The sequence below is a fragment of the Carcharhinus amblyrhynchos genome, chromosome 2 (assembly GCF_965287045.1).
Source record: "Carcharhinus amblyrhynchos chromosome 2, sCarAmb.v2.hapA, whole genome shotgun sequence".
NCBI lineage: Eukaryota > Metazoa > Chordata > Chondrichthyes > Carcharhiniformes > Carcharhinidae > Carcharhinus > Carcharhinus amblyrhynchos.
This window is the reverse complement of record NC_137325.1, coordinates 70,866,698-70,891,599: the sequence shown is the minus strand read 5'-3', so window position 1 is coordinate 70,891,599 and position 24,902 is coordinate 70,866,698. Positions and strand designations below refer to the sequence as shown.

The 24,902-nt window shown below is 39.7% G+C and overlaps 1 protein-coding gene across 1 annotated transcript in view; it reads right to left on the bottom strand.

Annotated features, from left to right (window-relative positions):
- Nucleotides 1-1,406: 1,406 nt before the first annotated feature.
- The window catches only part of meox2a (mesenchyme homeobox 2a), a 52,745-nt gene continuing 29,249 nt past the window's right edge, over nucleotides 1,407-24,902 (bottom strand). Inside the window, exon 3 of the mRNA XM_080216507.1 lies at nucleotides 1,407-3,898. Within this exon, the coding sequence (XP_080072633.1) occupies nucleotides 3,674-3,898 (225 nt within the window). The 3' untranslated portion in view covers nucleotides 1,407-3,673. The remainder of the gene's footprint in view (nucleotides 3,899-24,902) is intronic.

Genomic DNA, 24,902 nt, shown 5'->3' with positions numbered 1-24,902 from the left:
CATTTGAAATCTGCTATTAACTCTTAGGAAATGTTATGCAAGCAGATTTCTCTGAGAAACTGCAGAGTTTGAGCATTATTTGTTGAAAGGGCCTACATCTTTTCATGAAAAAGGTTTTACAACCCCTTTCCAATTTTTCATTTACATATTATGTCATGGTATACATTGTCTTGTAACCTGTAACTTCATCACTTGTGTCAGGATACAGATTAGTTTTAAATAATCTATATTCATTAAAAATAATATACAGCTCTAAGCTTGATTTTGAGTTTTTGTATAGGTTGGGTAAGAAAGGGTTGAAATTTTAGATAAATTCATATTAAACAAAAGTGCCTGCATGTCTGTGGGTTTTCACTGCTTTAAACTGATTAAAGGATTTATGATATGAAAACAGGGTTTAAAGAAAGACTCAGCTGTTGCTTAGCAACCAGGTGCCAGTCTAGGTTAAAAAAAACTTTTGACTTCAGTTTTAAGCTGGAGCCAGGAGGAGCTAGATAGGACCAGAGAGCTACAAAAAGCAGACTTCTCAAAGAACAAAAGAAAATCCAGAAACCAGAGAGTTGGGACAAAAAGTATGTCTCATGAAGATAGTTAACTTAAAGAAACAAAGAACAAGAAGATGAAAAAAGGCATTGCTGGATGAAGTTAAAATTAAAAAATGGTGAAAGTACTCTGATTTAAAGCAATAGCTGCAAAGACCAGATTTAAACTGAGAAGCCAGACATCTGAGGTAAATCAAAAGTTTGGTATTTTAATACAAGCTTGTGAAACAATAGTATTCTGTTGGCATAGCTGGGTACCTGAGAAATAATGTGGAAACTTGGATCCATGTTATTCCAAGAGAGCAGAATTATGAAAGGAGAAATTGAAATCCTGAAGTTGATCCTTGGTGAGGGCATCCAAGAGAAAGCTTTGTTTGTGGAAAGATTACAAGCATGTTTTTCCAAGAGTTTAGAAACACTTGTTTGGAAATTGGAGTTACAGTGAAACCACTTGGTTCACAGTGTGATAAACATTTGGGGTGGGGGATCAGAAACCCACTTGTATGGGTGGCAACTGCCATTTGGTTTCAGAGTGTAGTGTGTCTACCATGTAGGACTGTATTTTCTGAGAACATTATAGAGTATAAGATATATTTTGTAACTTGTGTTAGTCTTAAAAATGTGATGATATAGGTGGGATGAAGGAGTACTAAATTATAGTTGATCTTTTCATGTTTAATAAATGTTTTATACTTCTGTTAAAAATGAATTGTAAGTGATGTCACTCTGTTCATTTGTGACTCTAAACAAAAAACTAAAAGTTTTTTACAGTCTATTGAGCCAGGGTTCCATTCTGGGACTTGACTGCCCAATAGTAACATCAGCTGGGATCGGAACACTAGTATATATCAGGGTGCCAAACTCTTTATTTTCTGAAGACAATCCCATTTATTACATTCCTGCAATTCTTACACAGAAGCTTTGAACATAAAACTAGAATTTTTTTATACCAACAATGTTTGCATCCTTTCTCTGGTCATCTGTTATCTTATATACCATAGGCTGTTGAGGCACAATCTTTACCTGGGATTACGTATCAAGATTTATAAAAGCATATTTCTATTACTGAAATGTTCTATTTTAGAAGATTTAAAATGCTGCATTACTGGATTGCTGAACTCATTGTGAATTGGATTTTCTCATTGTTAAGACATGATCAGAACATTAAGAGTCATATTTACCAAGTAATTAATGAAACTCTAAGTTTAAAACATTATTTACAACTATTTATATATTTTGAAGTTTGTATGAATCACATTGGTACTACAGATGCTATGATAATATATATTGTGTATGAAATTTTCCTGCAATCCATTGCAAGTTATTCACCTGTAAACCTGTGAAGGAATGCATAACCACATTAGGAACACACTGAAAATGTCAAGTTGACAATTTTAAACAAAAAGTCATACACAGTAGATAAAATAAAACATACCGGCAGGGGTGAGGTAAAAGCTATAACCTTATCTCTGAATCTGACAGCATTTGTAAACGTTTCTGATGTTACTTTTATTATGTATGTATAATATAGGAATAAAAACATTCAACCATTTAGTCCACCCTGTCATTAAGCATTACATACAAAACCTACTGCTCAGTTGCAACTCAACCCTACTCTGGCACCAAGCATGTATCTCTCTAATTCCTGGTAGATCAGGAATTATTTCCTCAATTTTCAATTGAGGTACAGCCTTGTATTTCACTCCTGAGTAACCATTATACTACATTAAATACCATAGAGAAGATATTGATCGGAATTTGGTTGGGTTAGATGCGCACATTATTCAACAGTTTACTACATCTCAATAAAATACGTAGAATTTGCTTAATAAACCTATCATTCATATTCAAAGATCTTATCAAATAGAAATACTAAGCATGAGAGGGCCAAAAAGAATTCCAGAATGCTATTAGACTTTCATGTTTTACATCACCTAACTCTGACATGCATAAAATATCAGTGCATAAAATTGCATTATCAACATTATACCTTTTAGGAGTACTCGTAAAAACTTCTCAGATGTTGGACAATGCCAATAGGTTATTGTGATAACATTGGATTAAACTGTTTTTGTCATCACTTCGCTAAGACTCATAACAAATTAGGTAAACCAATGATCTGGATTGTATAATGTCAAATTATCCAGTTACACAGTGATTTTTTTTGTTTGACTAATAATTGAAGTAAGAAATAATTTGGCAAAAACAGATTGGAAACAGGAATTTCTATTGCCCTTTGTGTAAGAAAAATGAAAACTGAAATCATCGTTGAACTTTCTGCTGCACTGAGTGTTTCAATGTTTGTTTAACATTTTGATAATAACTAGTTACACGTTATTTTAATTTACGTGATAGAATTTGATAATATTTCACCTTGGATATAACATTAGTATTTCCAACACTCAGCTGGCTGTTGAATGATATCCCTGATGTGCATGAAATGACTACTGACAGGGCAACAAATTAAGCCTTTATTATTACTGCATGACTTTGGTATCATTCACAAGGGTAGCTGTCTGTAGAAGTTTCAAACTTTTGTAGATCTGGCTGAATATTTGTCAACTTCATCTGGTTTTAAAACACTTGACATGGCAACCCGATAAATATCAATGCCTTGTGTGTTGCTGCTGCCTGAAAAACTATTTTTCTATTTGAATAAGTATTGCACTGATGTTTGAGAATACTGGTGAATGTGACGCCATTTGCTACTGTCTCTTTCAGAGCACTATTTTAAAAATTTCAATTACATTGAATTGCTACATTTCCTATTATTGGGTGAAGATTTCTTCTGTGACAAATTTGTATACTTATTCTTTATAAATGTGTTTATTATTTTGCTTCACCGACTCACTACACAGAAGAAATCTTCTCTTTTGCTCTCTCGTGCATTTCTGTTCATATCGCTTTGCTTTTTTGTATTAATTCCTGTTCTTATTTACAGTGGAAGTCAAGGCATAAACTTGCAAACTGTCCGATTGTCATATGCAAATATGGAATGTTCAGAGGCTCTGATGTTTGCACCATGTCCACAAGGAGTCATTCACACAGAGGCTGTAAGACAATGTTGTTTGCATTCTCCTCATGCCATTACTTTCCTGAGAATCTGTCAAGACATTCTCTTACTTTGTACATCACAAGTGGCCGAGTTCAGTGCTGTGATCACTGTCTTGGCTTTCATCATTGGATAGAATGTCTCCAGCGTGATGAGCTCCTGACGTGGAGATGCCAGAGAGCTCAGAGGGCAGTAATGTCCCTTTCTTCACATTAACCAGCTCTTTTTCCCTTGCGACAGCTCCTTGTTGGCCTCCTTTAACACGTTTCCATTTCATCCTCCGATTCTGGAACCAGACCTTGACCTAAAATAATTCAGAGCTGATTATCATGTGAAGAAACTTATCAGTTTTGCCTTTATATTACAATGATGACTAGTAAACATGGCATCATCTTGATGATGGCCTTATTATATTTCTGTATTAATACAGCAATATGAATAACATTGAGGTTCAATATTATCGGATATCAAAATGACAAGAAATAACTCATGCTTTTCTTTCTTTGGTTTATCCCCCACACAGATGCATGAACAAATTGTGAAGGAGAATCTCATAGAAATCTATAAAATTCCAACAGGATTAGGTAGGGTAGATGCAGGAAGAATGTTCTTGATAGTGGGAGTGTCCAGATCCAGGGGGTCATATTCTAAGGATAAGGGGTAAATCTTTTAGGATTGAGATAAGGAGATGTTTCTTCACTGACAGAGTGGTGAGCTTGTGGAATTCACTACCACAAAAAGCAGTTGAGACCAAAACATCGTATGTTTTCAAGAAGGAATTAGATATAGCTCTTGGGGCTAACGGGATCAAAGGATATGGGGGAACTTGGGCGGGCTCGTTGGGCCGAAGGGCCTGTTTCCCGGGCTGATTTTGTTCTTTTGTTATTTTTGTTAACTGGGATCAAGCTCTTGAGCTGGATGATCAGCTATGATTATAATGAATGGCAGAAAAGCCTTGCTGGTGCAAATGGCCTACTCTTATTTTCTGTGTTTCTATAATTCTATCACAGTTTGCCAAGCATTCCATGAAGACAGTATTCATTTAAGGATGAACAATACAGGTTACTTGCTTAATAGTAAATAAGGTAGATTGTGTAGTGTTCATTCATGTGTGCTTTCGAAGGCAGATCCTTTGCTTGCTGTCTGCTGATGCTCCATTCTGAGCTGTTTTTCTGCTCAGAGAAGGCTGGCCATTATTGCCATCCACTCTTAGGGGCTGAGTAAGGAAAAAGCTCACAAGACTACCTTGGCTGCAACAGAAATTGAACCTTGTTGTTGTTATTCTGAACCATATGCCAACTATCTAGCAACTGAACTAACCAGCCTCCACAGTGTGGTGTATGGAGTTAAAAATTGGCATTTTAACCTTTTAGACTAGTGTTCAAACCAAGCCCAGGTACATCAGACAGACAGATTCAAGTGCGAATAACTCACAAGAAGGCCCAGAATTTTCCTGAGGTTGGGACTGAGTCATATTGTTGAGGCAGAGTAGTAGCATTTAATGATATTATAGTCATTTGTTAATGTTTAATACCGAGTGCCAAAGGTGGAAAATATTCTAATGCTAGTTTAAATTACCTTGCTTTGAAAAATTACACATAAAAACTGAAAAAAGTGATCAAAATTGCAGCAAAAGGACAAAGCAAAGCAGGTAAATTATGCTAATCCTTTAAAAATGGCTTGTTAAACTTCATTCCTATGAAATGTCATATTGGACTCAAAACATTAGCTCTGTTTCTTTCTCCACAGATGCTGCCAGACTTGCTCAGTATTTCCAGCTCTTGCCCTTGGGATTGTTCTTCTTCGAGAAGAGAAGGCTAAGGGGAATTTTAACAGTGGCATTCCAAATGATGATGCAGTTTGACAGAGTAATTAAGGAGAAATTGTTTCCCGCTGACTGCAGGGTCAGTAACTAGAGGACACAAATCTAAGATAATTGATAAAAGTGGTGAGATGGTGAGAATTTATTTTGTGCAGCAAATTGTTATGATCTGGAATACACTGCTTGAAAAGGTGAAAGAAGACTCAATAACAATAATAATGGATGTAAACTTGAAAAGGAAACAGTTTTCACAGAGTAGAAAAGTAGTACTAATTATCTAGCCCTATCAAAGAGCCAGAACAACAGGATGGGCTGAATGGTTTCTGTGCTGTGAGATTCCAGGATTCTTTGAACAATGAGGTATAAGTTAGGAAATTAGCATTAATGTATTAGTTATTTGCAGGTAATTTTCCCTCTTGGAGAAACATTCCACGAGCATTGAATACCTGTTCTCAGTGACAGCAATTTCACCAATATATTATGTTGATTTTAACAAGAGTCTACATTGAGAAATACATGAACAGATAAAAGCTAGCTCTTTAATATGTCTGTAGTGTTTACCTTCAGAAGTAACAGAAGGAAGGGACCATTATACAAAAGGACTCTGAGTTAGAGGAATATGAATGAAACTGCTACTTATTGCAATGAATTGCCATCTTGTATCTTCTTGGATTTTATTTCTCAGATAAATATGATCCACTTAGTTACTAATAGGAATGTTTTGTTAGAAAATCCTGAAGGATTACATGAGCTAACAACGTGTAGTTGTCGGGTATTTCTAGACTGCAAGCCAGGAATTCCTGATGTAAAATAAACTGCTTGCTCGGCATTATCCAACATGGCGCTGGGCTGGACATCTGCTGTGATCATCAGTTTCAGTGACATTTTTACTGTCGCAGAGAAAAAGATATGTCTTCACGCAACTATCAGATCACTGAGGTCAGTTGGCTCTGAAGAAGCTTTCAGCTGAAGGTTCTGTGATTGCTCTTCCAAAACACATTGATTGCTCTGTTTACTTTCCTATATTTTCTGAATAGGGTTATTGGTACTGCCAATTAAACTAATCTAACAAATTGAAATGATCCCTTATTCCATCAGCTTACTGGGATGGGGTAGAAATCCGTCTAAGTGTACTCACTGTAGGGAAAGTGCTGACATATTAACACGCACATGACCACACAGCCGGGTTGGATGCAGTTTCAAACCTGCTTCACTTCATTCTCAATCTCAGCCACAATGTACAACGGCTAGTAATGTGGAAGCCAACAAGGAAAGAGTATAAAAATGGAAAAAAAAACAGGGCTGCTTTTCTCCATTTTCAACTGCAATTTTTTTATTTTCTCTTCTAGTTTTAGTTGCTCTTCATTAACTATCAATCCTTAGTTAAGCAATCTTTCCCTGAGATCTCTCCAATGTCACACTTGGCCCACCAGCTGAGGACATTTTCAAAAATGGCCACAATTAGCTAGTTCTTTGATGATTGCTGCTGTCCTTATGAGGAACTGTTGAGCTTTTGCACAGTAACTACTCTTAGATTGCACAGATAGACTCTGTAGGGATGAATGTGATCAACAGGGCTAGAAGGAGTGGCATGAACAGCTTACTGTTACAGATTGGGTTTCACAAGTTTATCTTGGTGCAAGTCGAGATAGATGGATAAATGGACTCGATCTAATAATCTAGAGGCCAAAGCTGGGAACCAAATATCCCAGAGTAGTTGACATTTTGAAAAGACGGACAAAACAAAAAAGTGGGGAGATGGTAGCCCGTGTGATAAAGTGTGGTATAGCCAGTAATGAGGATGGATATTGGCTCAGAAGAACAGGAAGAATTAGCATGAGTGGAAATAAGAAGTAACAAGGGGCACTAGTGAGATTTGTTTAGAGGAACCTTGGCAGTATTTATACTCTTGGATTTGACAGTTAATACGATAATTATGGCAGGAGTGGGTCTTCAATCTTCATAGGCGTAGACAAATCAAAGTGGCAGAAATGGTTTGCAGGATAAGTGTATGGGCTGCATGTGAGGCAGTTACCGAGAACAATACATCAGGAAAAGATTATTTTAGGTTTTGCATTGGATAATGAGACAGGCTTAATCTTATAATAAGCAATACTGTGGGGAAGAATAATAAGAATGTGACAGAATTTTCAGTTTAAGTTCATCACATTTAAGTTTGAAAGTAACATATCAAACTTTAATAAGGTCAACTGTATAGGTAAAAGGGGCAAGTTGACACCATCATCTCTGATGAAGGGTCATCCAGACTTGAAACATTAGTTCTATTCTCTCTGCACAGATGCTATCAGACCTGCTGAGATTTTCCAGCATTTTCTGTTTGAGCAAGTTGACTAAGGGATAGAGGAACATTTAAAGAAATATTTCATAATTCTCAATGAAAATACAGTGACTATATAATGAATATATTAAGAAATAAAAACTTCATAAAACAAAAGAGGCTAAGGATATTAGTCTAAAAGATAAGGGGCAGTGGTGGGTGGTGATTCTCCCAGCCCGTCTCTGGAAATCGGCATGGAGTTGACTTTCGTATTGAAATGCTGATTTCCATTTTATTCGCAGACCCAGTACTGAAGTCTTCAGGCCCATTAACCTCTCTCCCACCCCCTGCCAGGAGTGGTTCACTCCAGTGGGATTTACAACACCTCCACACTAAAGGGAAAAGTCTGCCAACCCCATTGGAATGAAGGGAGACCATGGGGGCCCTGCAGGAGGTCAGGAGTAAGGATGCCCCGGGCATTGCCAGCCTGGCACTCTTGCACAGCCTAAGGAGCAAAGTGGCAATGCCCAAAGGGCACCTAGGCACTGCTCACTGGGCATATGTGCAGTGCCAAGGGGCAGGGCCAGAGGGGCGCAGGGCCTATTGGGAGGAAATCATGTGGGACCCACTGCCACTCCACAGTTAGGATTGATGGCAGAGAAAGAGAAGGGGCTGATTCACGTTGGCTATCGGGGTGGTGGGGGAGGCTGCCGAGGGGCAGAGAGGGCATTGGGTCTGTCGATGTAGGGAGGCGAATAGGGAAGAGCAGGGCTGGCGGAGGGTGCAGGGATAACAACGGGGCTGACCCGGAGACATCCAGGAGGCCAGTGATCAGGAAGTGGGGACTGAGGGGGTCTGTGTGGCAGCAATGCAGGATTGTAGGGCATTTTGAAAATCCCATTCAGCACTTAGAATTTTTTGGGAGAATCCTGGCCAAGGTTTATAAGGAAAAAAATTAGCGTTCCTGTTTTCAGATATGGGGTGATGATTTGCAATTAGCCCACAACCAAATCTGTTGAGATGGACAACACATAAATTTTGCACTGCCTTCTCACTTCAATGAATGTAACAGTCAGCCATCTGCAGCCCACCATCAGCAGAGAGCCGAGCATGCATGGAAAGTATCTGTTTAAACTGGCCTTCACATCTTAAAGGCAGCCTATCTCTTTTAAAGGGGAGCTACACTCATAAGGAAGTTGTTGCTGACTCTCTTCTGTAGGACGTGGCTATGAGAAGAACCACCTAATGAAGAACAACAGCTAAGAGAGAGGGAATGCCAGCTTTTCCCATCCTGCACCAGAAGCACTTTGTTTGAGGTCAAAAGGAGAAGAAAAGCAATGTTTCCACAGCAGAGTGGAGGATCCCAAGTCACACCCTGGGAAGTGAATGTAAAGAGGTGCCCAGGGAGGTCAATTTCCAAATCTTGCCTGGTGACATTGCTGCAGGAAGTTCAATGATGTTTCATGGATAGTCAAAGCCAGTGAACGGCTCTTTAAAAAATTCTCCTACCCAATTCACCACCATCTCTTATGCTGCATTTTGCCCTCAAAGCACCAAAACCCCATCATTCACTCATTGGCAATCACTAGCAGTCAGGATGAACATTGAGCTATTCCACCCTCACCAGCCTCACACCAACCTCTTAGCATTTCTACATACCTCCATCTATCAGCTATGGTACACACTCAGTGACGCCCTTAATTTTCTCTTGCAGGAGAGCAAGAGGGGACAGGCACACCTACTCCAGCTGAGATCTCTGGAGGAGACAGTTCCTCATTATGTGGCCAGTAGTGGCTGCAATTGTTGTATCCAGTGTTGCCAAGAACATCCAGGAGAACAGAATGCCTCTTATCAACTCCCACCACTCCCTCATCTTGATACCTGGCATGATAGTGTGACCACTTGCTTGCCAATCCACCCACTTTCCCTCACTCTAATCCTCTCCTTCTGCATTTATGCTTTCAAATACACAAGAACAGCTGACTAAGTGGCCACAAGAGTCCAATGAGGAAGGATGAAAACTAGTATGGATATCTGAGGAAGGAACACTGTCACTGTATCTGATAACCGTAGCCACAAGCTCAGATACTGGCATAAGGTGTACTATAGTGGTGACATGGGGTGGAACAGTGGACATGTGTGGATTAAAGATAGGCAAGGGGGAAAAGACACCAGATGTCACAGCTTACTGAAGGAAGATATACAAACGAATTCTGCTGAAATAGAATGAAGATGAGGGCCTTGATGGGGAGCGTATAAGAGAATGCTAATGATGAAATACAGCAAAATGCTTAGTGCATTGTCTGACCTGCTGATGTAATGGAACAAGCAGGGGCCCACCTCCAACGTGGCAGAGGACATAGCACAGAACCTGGTTTCCACCCTTTGCAGCCTGGAAGCAGTGGCCAGTTCTATGGCAACACTTGTCAATAGTCTGATGTAATACTTGATTTGGTTTGATTTATTATTGTCACATGTATTAGTGAAAAAAATTATATTTTGCGCACTATATGACATACCATAAAAAGTATACAATACATAGGGATCAGTAAGAAGTCTCACAACATCAAGTTAAAGTCCAACAGATTTATTTGGTAGCACGAGCTTTCGGAGTGTTGTTCCTTCATCAGGTGAGTCAATAAGGGGCAATTTAGCAATTCACTTAACCCACATGTCTTTGGATTATGGGAGGAAACTGGAGCACCCAGAAGAAACCCACGCTGACACAGGGAGAATGTGCAAACTCTACACAGATGGTGACCCAAGCTGGGAATCGAACACGGGTCCCTGGCGCTGTGTGGCAGCAGTGCTAACCACTGTGCCACCATGCCTCCCCTCTGCAGATGTCTAACATAGAGGTCGAGGAGCTGGTCTCATGCTGCCGGCAAGAGTAACAGTTGAAAGTGTAGAACAAAGATGAAAAATAAACTGCAAGGTAACAGGAATGAACTTCAACACCTTGAAAATCATCTCCAAAGCAGTCAAAACACACCTTCAGAGTAAGTCCAGAGAGCAAAGCACTTGGGCAAAGCAACAACCATCACTTCTCACTAGTTAACAATCTGAGAAATATTTGTCATTTATATTAATGATTTGGATGAGAATATAGGGGGCATGGTTAGTAAGTTTGCAGATGACACCAAGATTGGTGGCATGGTGGGCAAGGGGGAAGGTTATCTCAATTGCAGTGGGATCTTGATCAATTGGGCCAGTGGGCTGACGAATGGCAAATGGAGTTTAATTTAGACAAATGCGAGGTAATGCATTTTGGTAGATTGAACCAAGATAGGACTTACTCAGTTAATGGTAGGGTGTTGGGGAGAGTTACAGAACAAAGAGATCCAGGGGTACATGTTCATAGCTCCTTGAAAGTGGAATCACAGATGGATAGAGTGGTGAAGAAGGCATTTGGCATGTTTGGTTTCATCAGTCAGAACATTGAATACAGAAGTTGAGAAGTCTTGTTAAAGTTGTACAAGACATTGGTAAGACCACATTTGGAATACTGTGTACAGTTCTGGTCATCCTATTATAGAAAGGATATTATTAAACTGGAAAGAGTGCCAAAAAGATTTACTAGGATGCTACCAGGACTTGATAGATTGAGTTATAAGGAGAGGCTGAATAGACTGGGACTTTTTTCTTTGGCGCATAGGAGGCTGAGGGGTGACCTTATAGAGTTCTATAAAACAATGAGGGGCATAGACAAGGTAATATCTTTTCCCAAAGGTAGAGGAATCTAAAACTAGATGGCATAGGTTTAAGGTAAGAGGGGAGAGATACAAAAGTGTCCAGAGGGGCAACTATTTCACACAGAGGGTGGTGAGTGTCTGGAACAAGCTGCCAGAGGTAATAGTAGAGATGGGTACAATTTTATCTTTTAAAAAGCATATAGATAGTTACATGAGCACAATGGGTATAGAAGATTATGGGCCAAATGCAGGCAATTGGGATTAGTTTAGGGTTCTAAAAAAAAGGCTGGCATGGACAAGTTGGGCCAAAGGGCCTGTTTCCATGCTGTAAACCTCAATGACTCTATAACTATAATTGCTCAGTCCCATCAGTCTTTGCTGTACTTTCACCTGGCAAGTTTTAGATACAGTAAGAAGTCTCACAACACCTGGTTAAAGTCCAACAGGTTTATTTGATAGTAAATGCCTCAAGCTTTCCGGGCTCTGCCTCTTCATCAGGTGAGTGGAGAGTTCTGATCATGTAAAGACACACACAGTTTACAGAATACTGATTAGAATGCCAGTCTTTAATCATTCACATTCTAATCAGTATTTTGTAAACTGTGTGTGCCTTTACATGATCAGAACTCTGTGATCAGAACTCTCCACTCACCTGACGAAGGGGCACAGCCCCGAAAGTTTGTGGCATTTACTACCAAATAAACCTGTTGGACTTTAACCTGGTGTTGTGAGACTTCTTACTGTATTTACCCCAGACCAACGCCAGCATCTCCACATCAAGTTTTAGATAGACAGGGAAATCTGTGTGCTGGCAATTAAAACCAGAATCCATGATTAATGATACAGTCAATTGGCTTAATTGATTGATTTATTATTGTCACATGTATTGCATATGACGAAGAGTATTGTTCCTTGTGAGCTGTTACAGACAAAACATTCAATGTACATAGGGGAGAAGGAAAGGCGAGGGTGCAGAATATAGTATTATAGTCATAGCTTGGATGAAGCGAAAGATCAGCTTAATATATGAATATACATTCAAAAGACTAATGGTAGCAGGGAAGAAGCTGTTTTTGAATCAGTTAGTATATGTTTTCAGACTTTTTTATCTTTTTCCTGACGGAAGAAGGTTGAAGAGAGATTTTCCGGGATCCTTGATTATGTGACGGCTTTTCCAAGGCAGCTGGAAATGTAGATGGAGTCAATGAATTAGACGCTGGTTTGCAACAGTCCTTCTTGAAATTTCCATGCATCCGTGAATGTACTCAAGCTAAGAGTGGAAATTATTTTATTTATTATTTTTTAGTGTCACAAGAAGGCTTACATTAACACTGCACTGAAGTTACTGTGAAAATCACTGTGTTGCCACACTCCGGTGCCTATTTGGGTACACTGAGGGAGAATTTAGCATAGCCAATGCATCTAAACAGCTCATCCTTCAGATTGTGGGAGGAAACTGGAGCACACAGACGAAACCCACGCAGACATGGCGAGACTCTGCAGACAGTGACCGAAGCCAGGAATCGATCCAGGGTCCATGGTGCTGTGACACAGCAGTGCTAACCACTGTGCCACCATGCCACCCAATGTCATTTCAGCCCAAGTCAATGGGTTCCTGCCTTTTTCTCAACATGTTGGGATTTTTTGATGTTTTAACCTCCCACACACATTAATGTGCACGCACCCTGGCAAACTAAAATTCTTCACTAAGAGTCTACCAAAGGACACTGACAAATTAAGTGAGAAGATAAGAGGTTATTCACTTTAGTAGGAAAATAAAATACTTTTACATAGTGGCAAACTGTTAAATGTGCAAAGGGATTTGGGTGTCCTTATACAGAACGTTGGCATGCAAGTGCAGAGAGCAATTCAGAAGACAATGTTGGTTTTTAAAGCAGCAGATTTGTAATATTAGAGCAAGGAAGTTTTACTGCAATTGTATAAGACTTTGGTGAGACCACGTTTGGTGTACTGTGTACTATTTCGGTCTCCAGACCTTAGCAAGTATATAATTGCCTTAGAGGAAATGCAACCAAGGTCCACTTGATTGGTTCCTGGGCTCCAACTCTGGAACATTGCCTCATTTGCATGCTAACTGGACTGAGAGTAGCAAATGAGTAATGGTTAAATTTTTGTTGCATTATAAACCTCTGAATCCAAGCATAATGTAAGAACACTGCTTGGATAATAAAAAGCTTAAACAAAAGCTCTAAGAAGGATTACTGTGATAGTTTTGGACATGTTTCAAGAATAAAAACAGCTGGAATACATGGCTGTCTGGAACAAGAAGATTAGGAATACCAAAGAAGCATTGGATAGACAATATGAAGTGACTTGTCATAGAAAAGATTTTAAGTGACTTAAGAGAGCAGGCTTGTTTGTTCAGGAGCAGCTACAGAGGAGTGAATTCATTCAGACCCACCATTGCTTTTTGAGCTGACAAATGGGAATTTAGAAGCACAATGCCTCATGTGGAACCATTTGATACCCAGTCATTGCTAATCTCAGCCAGGACAACGGAAAAGAGACAGTAATTCACATCAGAGCCTCTGGGCTACAGATGGCAAAGGCTATCTCACAGTTATCTCAGCTGATTGCGACAGAACTATATAACGTGAACCACAGTAGAAATAATTTTTGGAAAATGCGCATAAATAAATGCCAGGTGAGGAATTGATCAAGCTAAGTTACAACACCCACATTATGGAAGAACCCACTCTGCAGATTCACACATCTACATGAGAAATGTAGTCTTGGATGTTATGAGCAATGCTAATGTATGTACACTTAATTTATTTTTATCAAATCCTCTACTATTTTTACATTACTGTATTCATGGGTTAACACCTCAGTCAAAATAACAGTAAATTAAATTTGGGTTCTTGCAGGAAAATTGCTCAACTTCATTTTCAAGCTACAATATTTAAATATTTTGATTGATTGCTGGAATAAAATGTAAACCCAATTTACAATTTCCCCATCTAAAAACTAATCAAAGAGAAAAACAATGGTAACACTTATGTAACCTTTGCATACCTTTCTTACTGCGATTTAATAAAGTGTTCTGGATTATTTCTACTCCAGTAAGTGATGAACCATTGATGTGCTAATGCACCTGTTGTGGAATGTCAAAAGCTTCTTCTATTTCCTTAGTCGACAAGTTTCCTCGTATTTATGTCTTACAGAATGATGAATAAGCTGTTGCTTAAAAAGGCCGCCAAATAAATAGCCATCAGCTGAGACTCTCTACTGACTATGTGGGACCAGACTCTGATAACTTGATTTGCTGTTCTGTAAATGCATATTTACAGTTTGGATTATGGGTTGAGGAATAGCTCAACAGTTAAATTTTCTTTGTGTTATTCAATCATTTCAATGTAAATCTTCTAATTACAATTAGTTTTGTTTCAATAACCCTATCCAACAGTCCTATTTACATCTAATTTCTCACAATTCTTTCTTATTTGCTAATATGATGGGGAAAGTAAAATAAATTTCCCATTTATATGATGCAAAACTACATTTTTTTTGAAACTCAGGACGGAATTTACCAAAAAATGACAAATTGTCAGGTTCTGACTGAGAATTAACATGATTCTCCCCAGAAACACAGCCTGATTTTCACTCCAAATCTTTTGACGCTTTTGTGAGTAAAAAGTAGCGGGGGCATGTTTTGTGGCACTGTTTTGGCAGGACCTGTTACTGTCAGCAAGGCAGGCTACACAGAGCTAGGAGTCTATTCTCAAAGTAAAGTTTAAGAGTCACCTCTCCACCAACCCTCGCACCATCCCCCACTCCAAAGACATTGGGACACCTGAAAACAAGGGATAATACCCCTAACCCTCAAACACAGAGTGGCAACCTCCCCCTCTCCAACCACTCATTGGTCAGGTCACTCGCCAACCCCCATCCGCCCCACCTTCTCCTCGCTATGCAGGCATCAGAGTGATCCCAACTGGGGTTCCTTAGTGGCCCTACCAGGTTGGCACGGTCAGGGTAGCAGAAGGCAATGATGCATGCAAAATACTGCAGATACTGGAATCTGAAACAAAAACAGAAAAATGCTGGAAAATCTCAGCTGGTCTCAGAGGATCTGTGGAGAGAGAGTAGAGCCATGTTTCGAGTTTAGCTGACTCTTTGTCAGCTCTGAGTAGAGTCAAAACTGACAAAGAGTCATCTAAACTCGAAACATGGCTCTACTCTCTCCCTCTCCACAGATGTCGTCAGACTTGCTAAGATTTTCCCAGCATTTTTCTGTTTTCATGCAGAAGGCAATGCCAGGGCACTATCCAGCCATGCCCCTCACCACTCAAAGGCTATATTCACCTCTGCATCCCCGCTGTGGTCATCACAACTGGGGACGGGAGAACACTTAACGTTGCTGGAACAATGGCATACAGCTGTTTAATGATATTAAAATTCATTCTAATTTATGGAAACCAAATTTACACCCTTTCTGGGGGTGAACCTGATCATGTCATGGGGAGGATCTGGGAACATTGCACTCGGAAATCTCACTGGCACAAATTCATTATGGCCCACACATGAGATTCAGTGGCCATAACAAGACTTACGCGCACAGCGAACAATTCCCAGAGAATCATGCTGTCAGCATTTTGTGTTTCACCTGAATATGCCCCTTTGAAAATTTTATCCTTATATGGTACATTTCAAATATATACTAGACACAAGATAAAAATTACTGTGGCAGGTTTTCCTCTTTTTATCTTTGATGCTTTGGGTTTCATCAATTTGGTATAGTCATTTTCAAGGAATAAGATTTAAGAATGAATTACATCTACTTTGTGTTTTAAAACAAAATGAATTTGTGCAGATTTAATAACTGGGAAAGGCAGGGTGCCTGGCAGATATGGTGAGTAGGTGAGTGTCATTTGGGAGAGGGGTAATCAAGTCAGGGGCTACTTGGGATGTCGGGATAGGACAAACTGGGATGTGGGGCAGTCGGAACATTGGCGTGGGTTTGAAGTGGCAATTTGGTGAGCATGGTTTGGACGGTTTTCATATAGTGATTCAGAGAAGGAACTGATATCTGACAGTGACCCATTGTTTAAATGTGGAATTAGAGAGAGTCCTCCCAGATGCCTTGGCTTAATGTTAAGTTCGGTATCTTTAAACAAATTTTCCTTTTTGCTAGCAACCTGTAGAGTTCCCTTTAAGGATTGCTGGTTAGACTGGGTGTAAACTTTGTTTTGCTGAATGCAACCAGTCCAGCTGCAGCAACACTGAGGATAACCCAGGTTTGCCCAGGGAGGCTCAAGCAAGTACTGGGTTCTTCACTTCCATAGATAAAAGATCCAAAGCTAGTTTCATTTAAGGGCCCTGGGTACCTTTCTGTGCCTTCATCAAAATAGTGGACATTTCACTCCTAGTTTGTAATGAGCACACAATTCATACCCACCATTACTGGAGACTTTTAGCTCCTGCTCAGCACCCAAATAACATGTGGAGCATCATATAGGTTCTAGGTTAAGATGCCCCTTTCAGAAAACAAGGGAACTTTACTGTTCCACCTTCAGATTACCAGGTCGTGCAATTATATATTGGAAAGAAAACTCTCTGAAAGTAAGAGACTCAGACCACTGGTCGCAATGACCAGAGAGAACATAACTGAAACTTGCGATGGGCAGTTCACAGGGAGAAAATTCTGGACATCCCCAGTCCAATCATGAGATCTCTTGCCCAACCCTTCTCCATCTGTTCTGTCCCAGCGATTATTTACACTCAAGTATAAAATAGGAAAATCTGCCTCACTTCTCTAAATCATAATGGCAAAGAAAACTAATTCCACTTCCTATCCCTGGACTACGTTGAATTAATGTCTTTCAGCTGGGACAATATTTGGGACAGTATAGTGCCTTGATTAAAATAGTTAAAATTGGTCAGAGTTCTCACTTCCTGATTACTATGCAGCAACTCTATTTGAAAATGTGGCTATAAGATAAGCATTCTGTCGTTAGATGGCTTGCCAATGCTCACTGCCAACGCTAGCACGTGAATAATGATCAGTAGATTGAGATAACACTGTATGCCTGCCAGGTGTGGAACTTCATCTTAGGGTGCTAATGCCCTGGGAAAGGAAGAGATTGGAGAAAATAGGGAAAGAAACATTCTGTACTACAGGGGTAACCATGTCCCATGTTTCATAGCGTGCCACATAACAGGTTTGTCAATAAAGTTGAAGCTCATGCAATAAAAGGGACAATGACAGAATGCGTAGAAAGTTGGCTAGATGACAAGAAACAGAAAATAGTGGTAAAAAGTTGTTTTTCAGACTGGAAGAAGGTATATAAAGATCAGTATTTAAATTTGAGATTCTGCCACAACAGGTGGCAATGCAGGTCAGTGAGCACATTGGTGATGGATGAACAGAACTTGGGTACAAGATATGGGCAGCACAGGTTAGGATGAGCTCAAGTTTGTGGAGTGTGGGATGCCAGTTTGGAGGGTGTTGGATTGTTTGTCTGCAGGTAACAAAAATTTCAGCAGCAAATGAACTGACACAGGGTCAATGACAATGGATATTTCAGAGGTGCAAGTAAAATTTTATGAGTGGATATGTAGTTAGAAATCATCTCAGGGTCACATATGATGCCAAGGTTATGAATGATGTCATTCAGCATCATAGAAAGGATATGAAGATATCAAAATATAATATGGGAAAATAAAAATAACAACAACTGTTTGTACTTGATAAGAGTTGGAAGGGCCTGCTAAAAGGAAAGTTTTGCTAAATAGAAATGAATGAAGAATTTGGCGATCGTGAGAATTCACCAGTAGTGGGTGAGAACTCAGCAGTAGTGGGTGAGAAGCATTGAATGTGTTTTTATCAAACCAAAACTCAAGCACACTTTCAAACTTTAAAAATTGCAAGCCACAGGAATTCAACAGTACTCAGCTCTCGATGTGCTCCTCACTTGGTGTTAGTTATTGTGTCTGCAAGTTAGCCAACCAGTTCTAACTGGTATGTTCCTAAAAGAACATATTAGGAAAAAGGATAAACAGAGCACTAAACATAAGGCATGGTCAATCTGTTAATGGAGTGAGATTAGGATTTTGGTGAGAATGGGAATTTGGTGAGAACAGTGTGATTCAAGCAATGGGCGAAGAAATAAATAGTTTAAGTAAGTAATTAAATAGGTAATTCATACCAAGAAGTAACTGTAAACTGATAAATATAAAAACGTTCAGAATAATTAACTGGATCAAGTGAATTAAAATAAACTTCACTCAGTAGAAGATACCAACTTCAAAAAGATCCAATTGCCTTAAATAAAAATCTGCTGCAAATAAATAACAGGAGTAAGGCGATACTAAGCTATAAAACATAAATAAATAACATAAGTAGATAAAGCTCTAAGCAAAATGATGGGACACCAGTGACCTGTTGCCTGCAGTGCCTGTGTCATATGGAGACTCCAGGATCCTTCGTTGTCTTGGGTAACCATAGCAGCGGAATCTGCTGGACTTCGAAGATACTCAGGCGTCAGGACCATTTCATGTTCCTGACATCTTTGAATGCTTCTGCAGTTTTAAAAAAAATAAGTTCAGCCACAGCTGTGAGGCCATCTTGATGGAGGCAATCACTTTCACAGGAAGGCCTGCAGCCACAGCTGTGGCCCTATGATACATCATAATTTGGGGGGGTGGAACTGGGTAGAAATGTTCAAAGGACAAATCAATGGAACCTTGGCCTGACAGCAGGAAGCCACTTTATCAGGCATCTGCTAGGCTTTGGCTACTGTATGGGGAAACCTGAGCTGTCAAGGAGATCCTAGCAGCATCATTAATTTGCCACCAAGTGGGTACATATTTGCTAAATATTTGCTACTAATTTGCTAATTCTCTGGGACAGTGAGTAGATTTAAGGAGGAGTTAAACAGACTTTTAAATGGTAATGAGTTGAAGGGTTAAGGGGAGAAGGCAGGAAAATGGGGATGAGGAGCATGTCAGCCATGGTCACATGGTGGAGCAGACTCAATGGGCCAAATGGCCTAATTCTGCTCCTATATCTTATGAACTTATAAACTTACACACTGTTGCCAGGTGGCTAGTCAGTGCCAGTCCAACCCCCATCTCTGACAAATCACTCATAGGTGGGAACACATCAAGAAGTCTCAAGAGATTTTTCAACTTTTCCTGCGCTCCCAACTCAAGACCCATCTCCACAGAATCTGGAAGATTCCACCATTATTGTGCAGGGAGTGCCAGCAGTTGCTTTGAACCCAGTGATTCTGTGCGCGAGAAGCAGCTGAAGTCACAGGCACATGAGAATTTCCCAGGAGCTGGTTACCTTGTGACTGCAGGTAGCTCAGGAGGCTAGGAAGCTATCCAACAGGGTAGCAAATGTAGACACTACATAAATTCTGTACGAGTGTGGCACTCTTAAACTGGCTTTCAGTCCTGACCAATGTTTTTATTGTCTGCAGGCAAATTATTTAAATGGACAGTCCCTTTAAATATTTTGCCTGCCTGAGGGATAACTTAAAATGAGTTGGCGCAGGAACTTTCAGTTTGCTGCAGGGAGTGCAATCAGACAGCTTGGAGAGAACATTGGTGATGACACCTTGTGGGAGGGTATCCACATCATTATAGGGCAAATAACTGGACAAGGAGTGGCAGCAAAGTAGAATCACAGTGGCCAAAAAAGATTCAAAAGTCAGGGGGATGGATAGACATTTCTGAAATCACTGACATAAATCCCACATGGTCTGTTGTTGCCGGCTTAAAGGACATCACTAATTTCCCAGAGCATATTGAGGTGGGGAAAGGGAACAGTTGTTCTGCATTCAACAACAAAAACAGAAAATGGTGGAAAATCTCAGCAGGTCTGGCAGCATCTGTGGAGAGAGAATAGAGCCAATGTTTGGACTCAGGAGGAACCTTCATCATAGCTGGCTGGGAGAATGAACCCCCCCCCCCTTCCCCCCCATTTGGTTAGAATTAAGGAACATTGATTAAGGCTGAAGGACTTGAGCTATGTGAAGAGGCTAGAGAAGCTTGGGTTTCTTCCATTCAACAGAAAAGATGAAATTTGATAGAGATGTTCAAAATCTTAAAGGATCTTGATGGAGAAAACAAAAAGAAACAGTTTCCAGTGGCAGCAGTGACAATAACCAGAAGATAAAGATTTAAGAAAACTTGTAAAAGAAATACAGAGTGACTTGTTGTGATCTGGAATGCACTGCCTGAAAGGATGGCACATTCAATAGTAACTTTCAAATTGGAATTAAATAAATACTTGAAGGAAAATTTGAACATTTAAATGGAAAGAACAAAGCAACGGGACCAATTGGTTAGTTCTATCATTAGTTGACATATACAAAGGGCCAAATGGCCTCCTTCTTTGCTGCATCATTTTAGACCAGAATTGTCCCTTTAATTTTTTTTATCAGGTAGCAGTATTAGTAAATAATTATGACTAACCCTGTGCCAAATCATAATTCTTTGGTAGATTACTGTCTAATGTTTGTATTTATTCTGGGAATTCCCAACCTCGGCTATGACATATCAGCAACAGAGAATAAGGAGAGCTGAAGAATGAATGAATCTTGCATGCTGTGCTAATAAGTAGCTAGGCTTGGCCCCTGCTCTTGTTCAGTTAGCTCATTTTGGCTGGGCTGGCAGGTACATTTAGCCTCGGTCATGAGGCTAGGGATCACCCAGAGTTCTTTTTGCTGATCAACTTTCCACAGTTCGTTCTGAGAAAATGCATCCAGTGAAAATAGCATCAGTCCTGGCTGTGATGTTCCTCCATAGTTAAGAAGCCAGCACTCACATTCCGACTTCAAAGATGATGAATCATAACTTTGATAATATCCTGAAGGGCTGCAGCACTTGTTTAACCATATATTTTACAGGTATGGATGGGGTAGAGTTTATAAACAAAGGAAAAGATATTATTCCCAATTTTTGCTGACCCCCAGCACAAGTAGTTATGGGTATTTTATTCAGATTTGTGATGTGGAATTGTCTGGTGGCGAATGAATAAATAATGGTTTTGAAAGATCTTTGGTTTGCTTTTTCAAAGTGCATCACTATAGAACCAGAATCCCATGTTCTGGGCTATATCCACACCCCACCCATGAGTGGAGTGCTGATTTAGCCCAGGTCCAGGAGGAATCAATCAGGGACCATGCAAAAACTGCCACGGTTCCATCAGCAACATGATGCCATGTAAGATGGTTAGGGTGAATCCGTTTTAAAAGTTGACTTCATTTGGCTAGTCAAACCCCCATTTTTTTGATGATATTTGTAAATTTTTGAGGGAAACATTTGGAGAAAGTGATTGAGATAATCCTTCATATTTCTTAGCACACACCATCAAAACAGAATAGTTTCACTTTTCATTCATCCAATATCTGTCTGATCTTGCTCCATGCAGATTGTTGGTATGGTTACTTACATAACAGCAGTTACTAGGCTTCAGTAATTATACAAAATTGAGACCATTCTTTCAGCTGCTTCTGCTGGTTCCCTCTTTTTGTTTCACCCTCTGGGTCAAACTTTCTCAAGTTTCTCCCTGCTCTAGCCCTGAACTTGCCAACTCATTTGGTTTCTCTTTGATGACCCACCATGCATTTTCTGAGTTCATCTATCCAAGATTTTCCTCTTGTTCCCTTCATTCTACTTCCACTAAACTGTGAACACCCTTCCTAGCCCTCATGTTAGTTGGCGTTCCTAATGATTTGGATGAGAATATAGGAAGCATCGTTAGTAAGTTTGCAGATGACACGAAGATTGGTGGCTTAGTGGACAGTGAAGAAAGTTATCTCCAATTGCAAGGGGATCTTGATCAATTGTGCCAGTGGGCTGACGAATGGCAGATGGAGTTTCATTTAGACGAATGTGAGGTAATGCATTTTGGTAGATTAAACCAGGGCAGGACTTATTCAGTTAATGGTAGGGTGTCAGGGAGAGTTACAGAACAAAGACATCTAAGGATACATGTTCATAGCTCCTTGAAAGTGGAGTCACAGGTGGACAGACTGGTGAAGAAGGCATTTGGCATGCTTGGTTTCATTGGTTAGAACATTGAATACAGGAGTTAGGACATCTTGTTGAAGTTGTACAAGACATTGGTAAGGCCACACCTGGAAGACTATGTGCAATTCTGGTCACCCTATTATAGGAAGGATATTATTAAACTAGAAAGAGTGCAGAAAAGATTTACTAGGATGCTACCAGGACTTGATGGATTGAGTCATAAGGAGAGGCTGGATAGACTGGGACTTTTTTCTCTGGAGCGTAGGAAGCTGAGGGGTGCTCTTATAGAGGTCTATAAAATAATGAGGGGCACAGATCAGCTAGGTAGTCAATATCTTTTCCCAAAGGTAGTGGAGTCTAAAACTAGAGGGCATAGGTTTAAGGTGAGAGGGGAGAGATACAAAAGTGTCCAGGGGCAATTTTTTCACACAGTGAGTGACTGGAACAAGCTGCCAAAGGTAGTAGTAGAGGCGGGTACAACTTTATCTTTTAAAAAGCATTTAGATAGTTACATGGGTATGATGGGATAGAGGGATATGGGCCAAATGCGGGCAATTGGGGTTAGCTTACGGGTTTAAAAAAAAAGGGTGCCATGGACAAGTTGGGCCGAAGGGCCTGTTTCCATGCTGTAAACCTCTATAACTCTATGACTCTATGCTACCATGTCCTCAGGCATTGCTCCTGCTACCATTCAAGTCCACCATCAAAATCTGTTTTTACATTAAGTGCATTTTGATTCCTCCACCCATGCAATCTACCACCCAATTTCAACCTCCCTTTCCCATAGACAATTCTTGAATGCATTGTCATCTCCCAAATCCATGGCAACCTTAAGATTGAGGCCTCAAGCCTTGAAATTCCCTCCCAAAATCTCATCTTCTCTGTCCTTTAAGATTTTCCTTTAAACGTATTTTTTTGAGAACAATTCTGTGAAGTACCTTAGGATACTTACTACATTAAAGGCACTATGTAATTGCAAGACGATTTGACTGAAGTTATTAAAGGTATTTCAAAGTCCATGGTATACTTTGTTTCTCTCCCTCCATTGCTTTCTCATTTCTTTTCAGTCTCCAATAAGTGCCCCACCTTATCACAGACCCCTTATTATTTTTCAATTCAATCCATCACAAGGTTTGATAATATTCTTTCTTACTAACATTATAGTCCTAGCAGTAACTGATTATTTATTTGGCTGTTGGTTGTGAGACCTCGTTTGTTAAATACAAATTAGCTAATATGTTTGGCCACAAAACAAAATATGATGAAATGCTTTAAGAAAACATGACAACACACTAGTAAATGCATTTTTTGTTCCTCAAATAATAATTTGCCCATTTTCCTTTTTCACTTTCTCTATCATTTCAGAATATTTTACAGATTTTTAGTCTCCAGTCCCACTTGGCTGGAGCCAAGATTCTGTTAAAACTGTGACAGCATTGCTGTCCATACTAATTAAGTTTGAAAATAATATTTTTTCTGTTTTTGTCTTCAGAATTCAGTTAACACATCATCTTGCATCATGTAATAGTACATTGCAGATGGGGGATTTCTTTTTTCCAGGCATATTTCTTAGAAAAGAACTGAAAAATGGCTGAGATGCTGCATTTTTTGTCTCATTGTACATTTTAATGTTATGATTTATTTGGGCTAAGTTACATGATTTTTAAATCCTGAATTAGCAAACTCACTTAATATTATATCTAATAATAGTGAGGCATCAAAAAGTCTCCTTCCTTCTTGCCATACCTTCTCAAGGAGACCAAATTGCACAGACATGGATGATGGCAAGATGATAGCATAACATTAAATCAGTTTTAAACCGACTGGGAATATTGGCAAAGAATGATTCCAAGATTGGAACAGCAGTGGTTGCATTTTTAGAGCATTGTCTAATAAATCACAGTAGTTGCAATCCTTATAAACAGTTTGCCATGAAAGGTTTTGCTGGCATCTGGATTCAGATAAAATTACCAATGTCCAAGTTATCACAGCAAAGCCTATATAATCATTAGTGTAAGAATGTGAACAAAATAGCACAAAATGTTCAATAAACATATATTTCCATAGCATTTTAACTGCTTACAGCAACAGCAGCCAGCCCTAATGTTTAATGGGTTAAACACCAAGGGGGCAGTATAAAAGTCAGTGGCAATTCAGCTGCAGCTTGGTCAGTTCACCCCGCAGCTATTTAACAATTATCAGGCCATTATTAGGCTTGAGATGAGACTTCTCCCCCTCATGTTCCATCAAAGAGGAAGTCCCACCTCCAGAGTCAAATGGCTGGCAGATCTCTGTTTAATACAGTGCCACAGTAAAAAGTCTGACAACACCAGGTTTAAGTCCAACCAATTTATTTGATACTAAACTCACTAGCTTTCGAGGTTACCCTCTTCGTCAGTTGAACCTGGTGTTGTCAGACTTTTTACTGTGTTTACCCCAGTCCAACGCTGGCATAGCCACATCATAATACAGTGCCACCAGGAGCAGTGGCCATTGCTGGGACTGCAGTGAG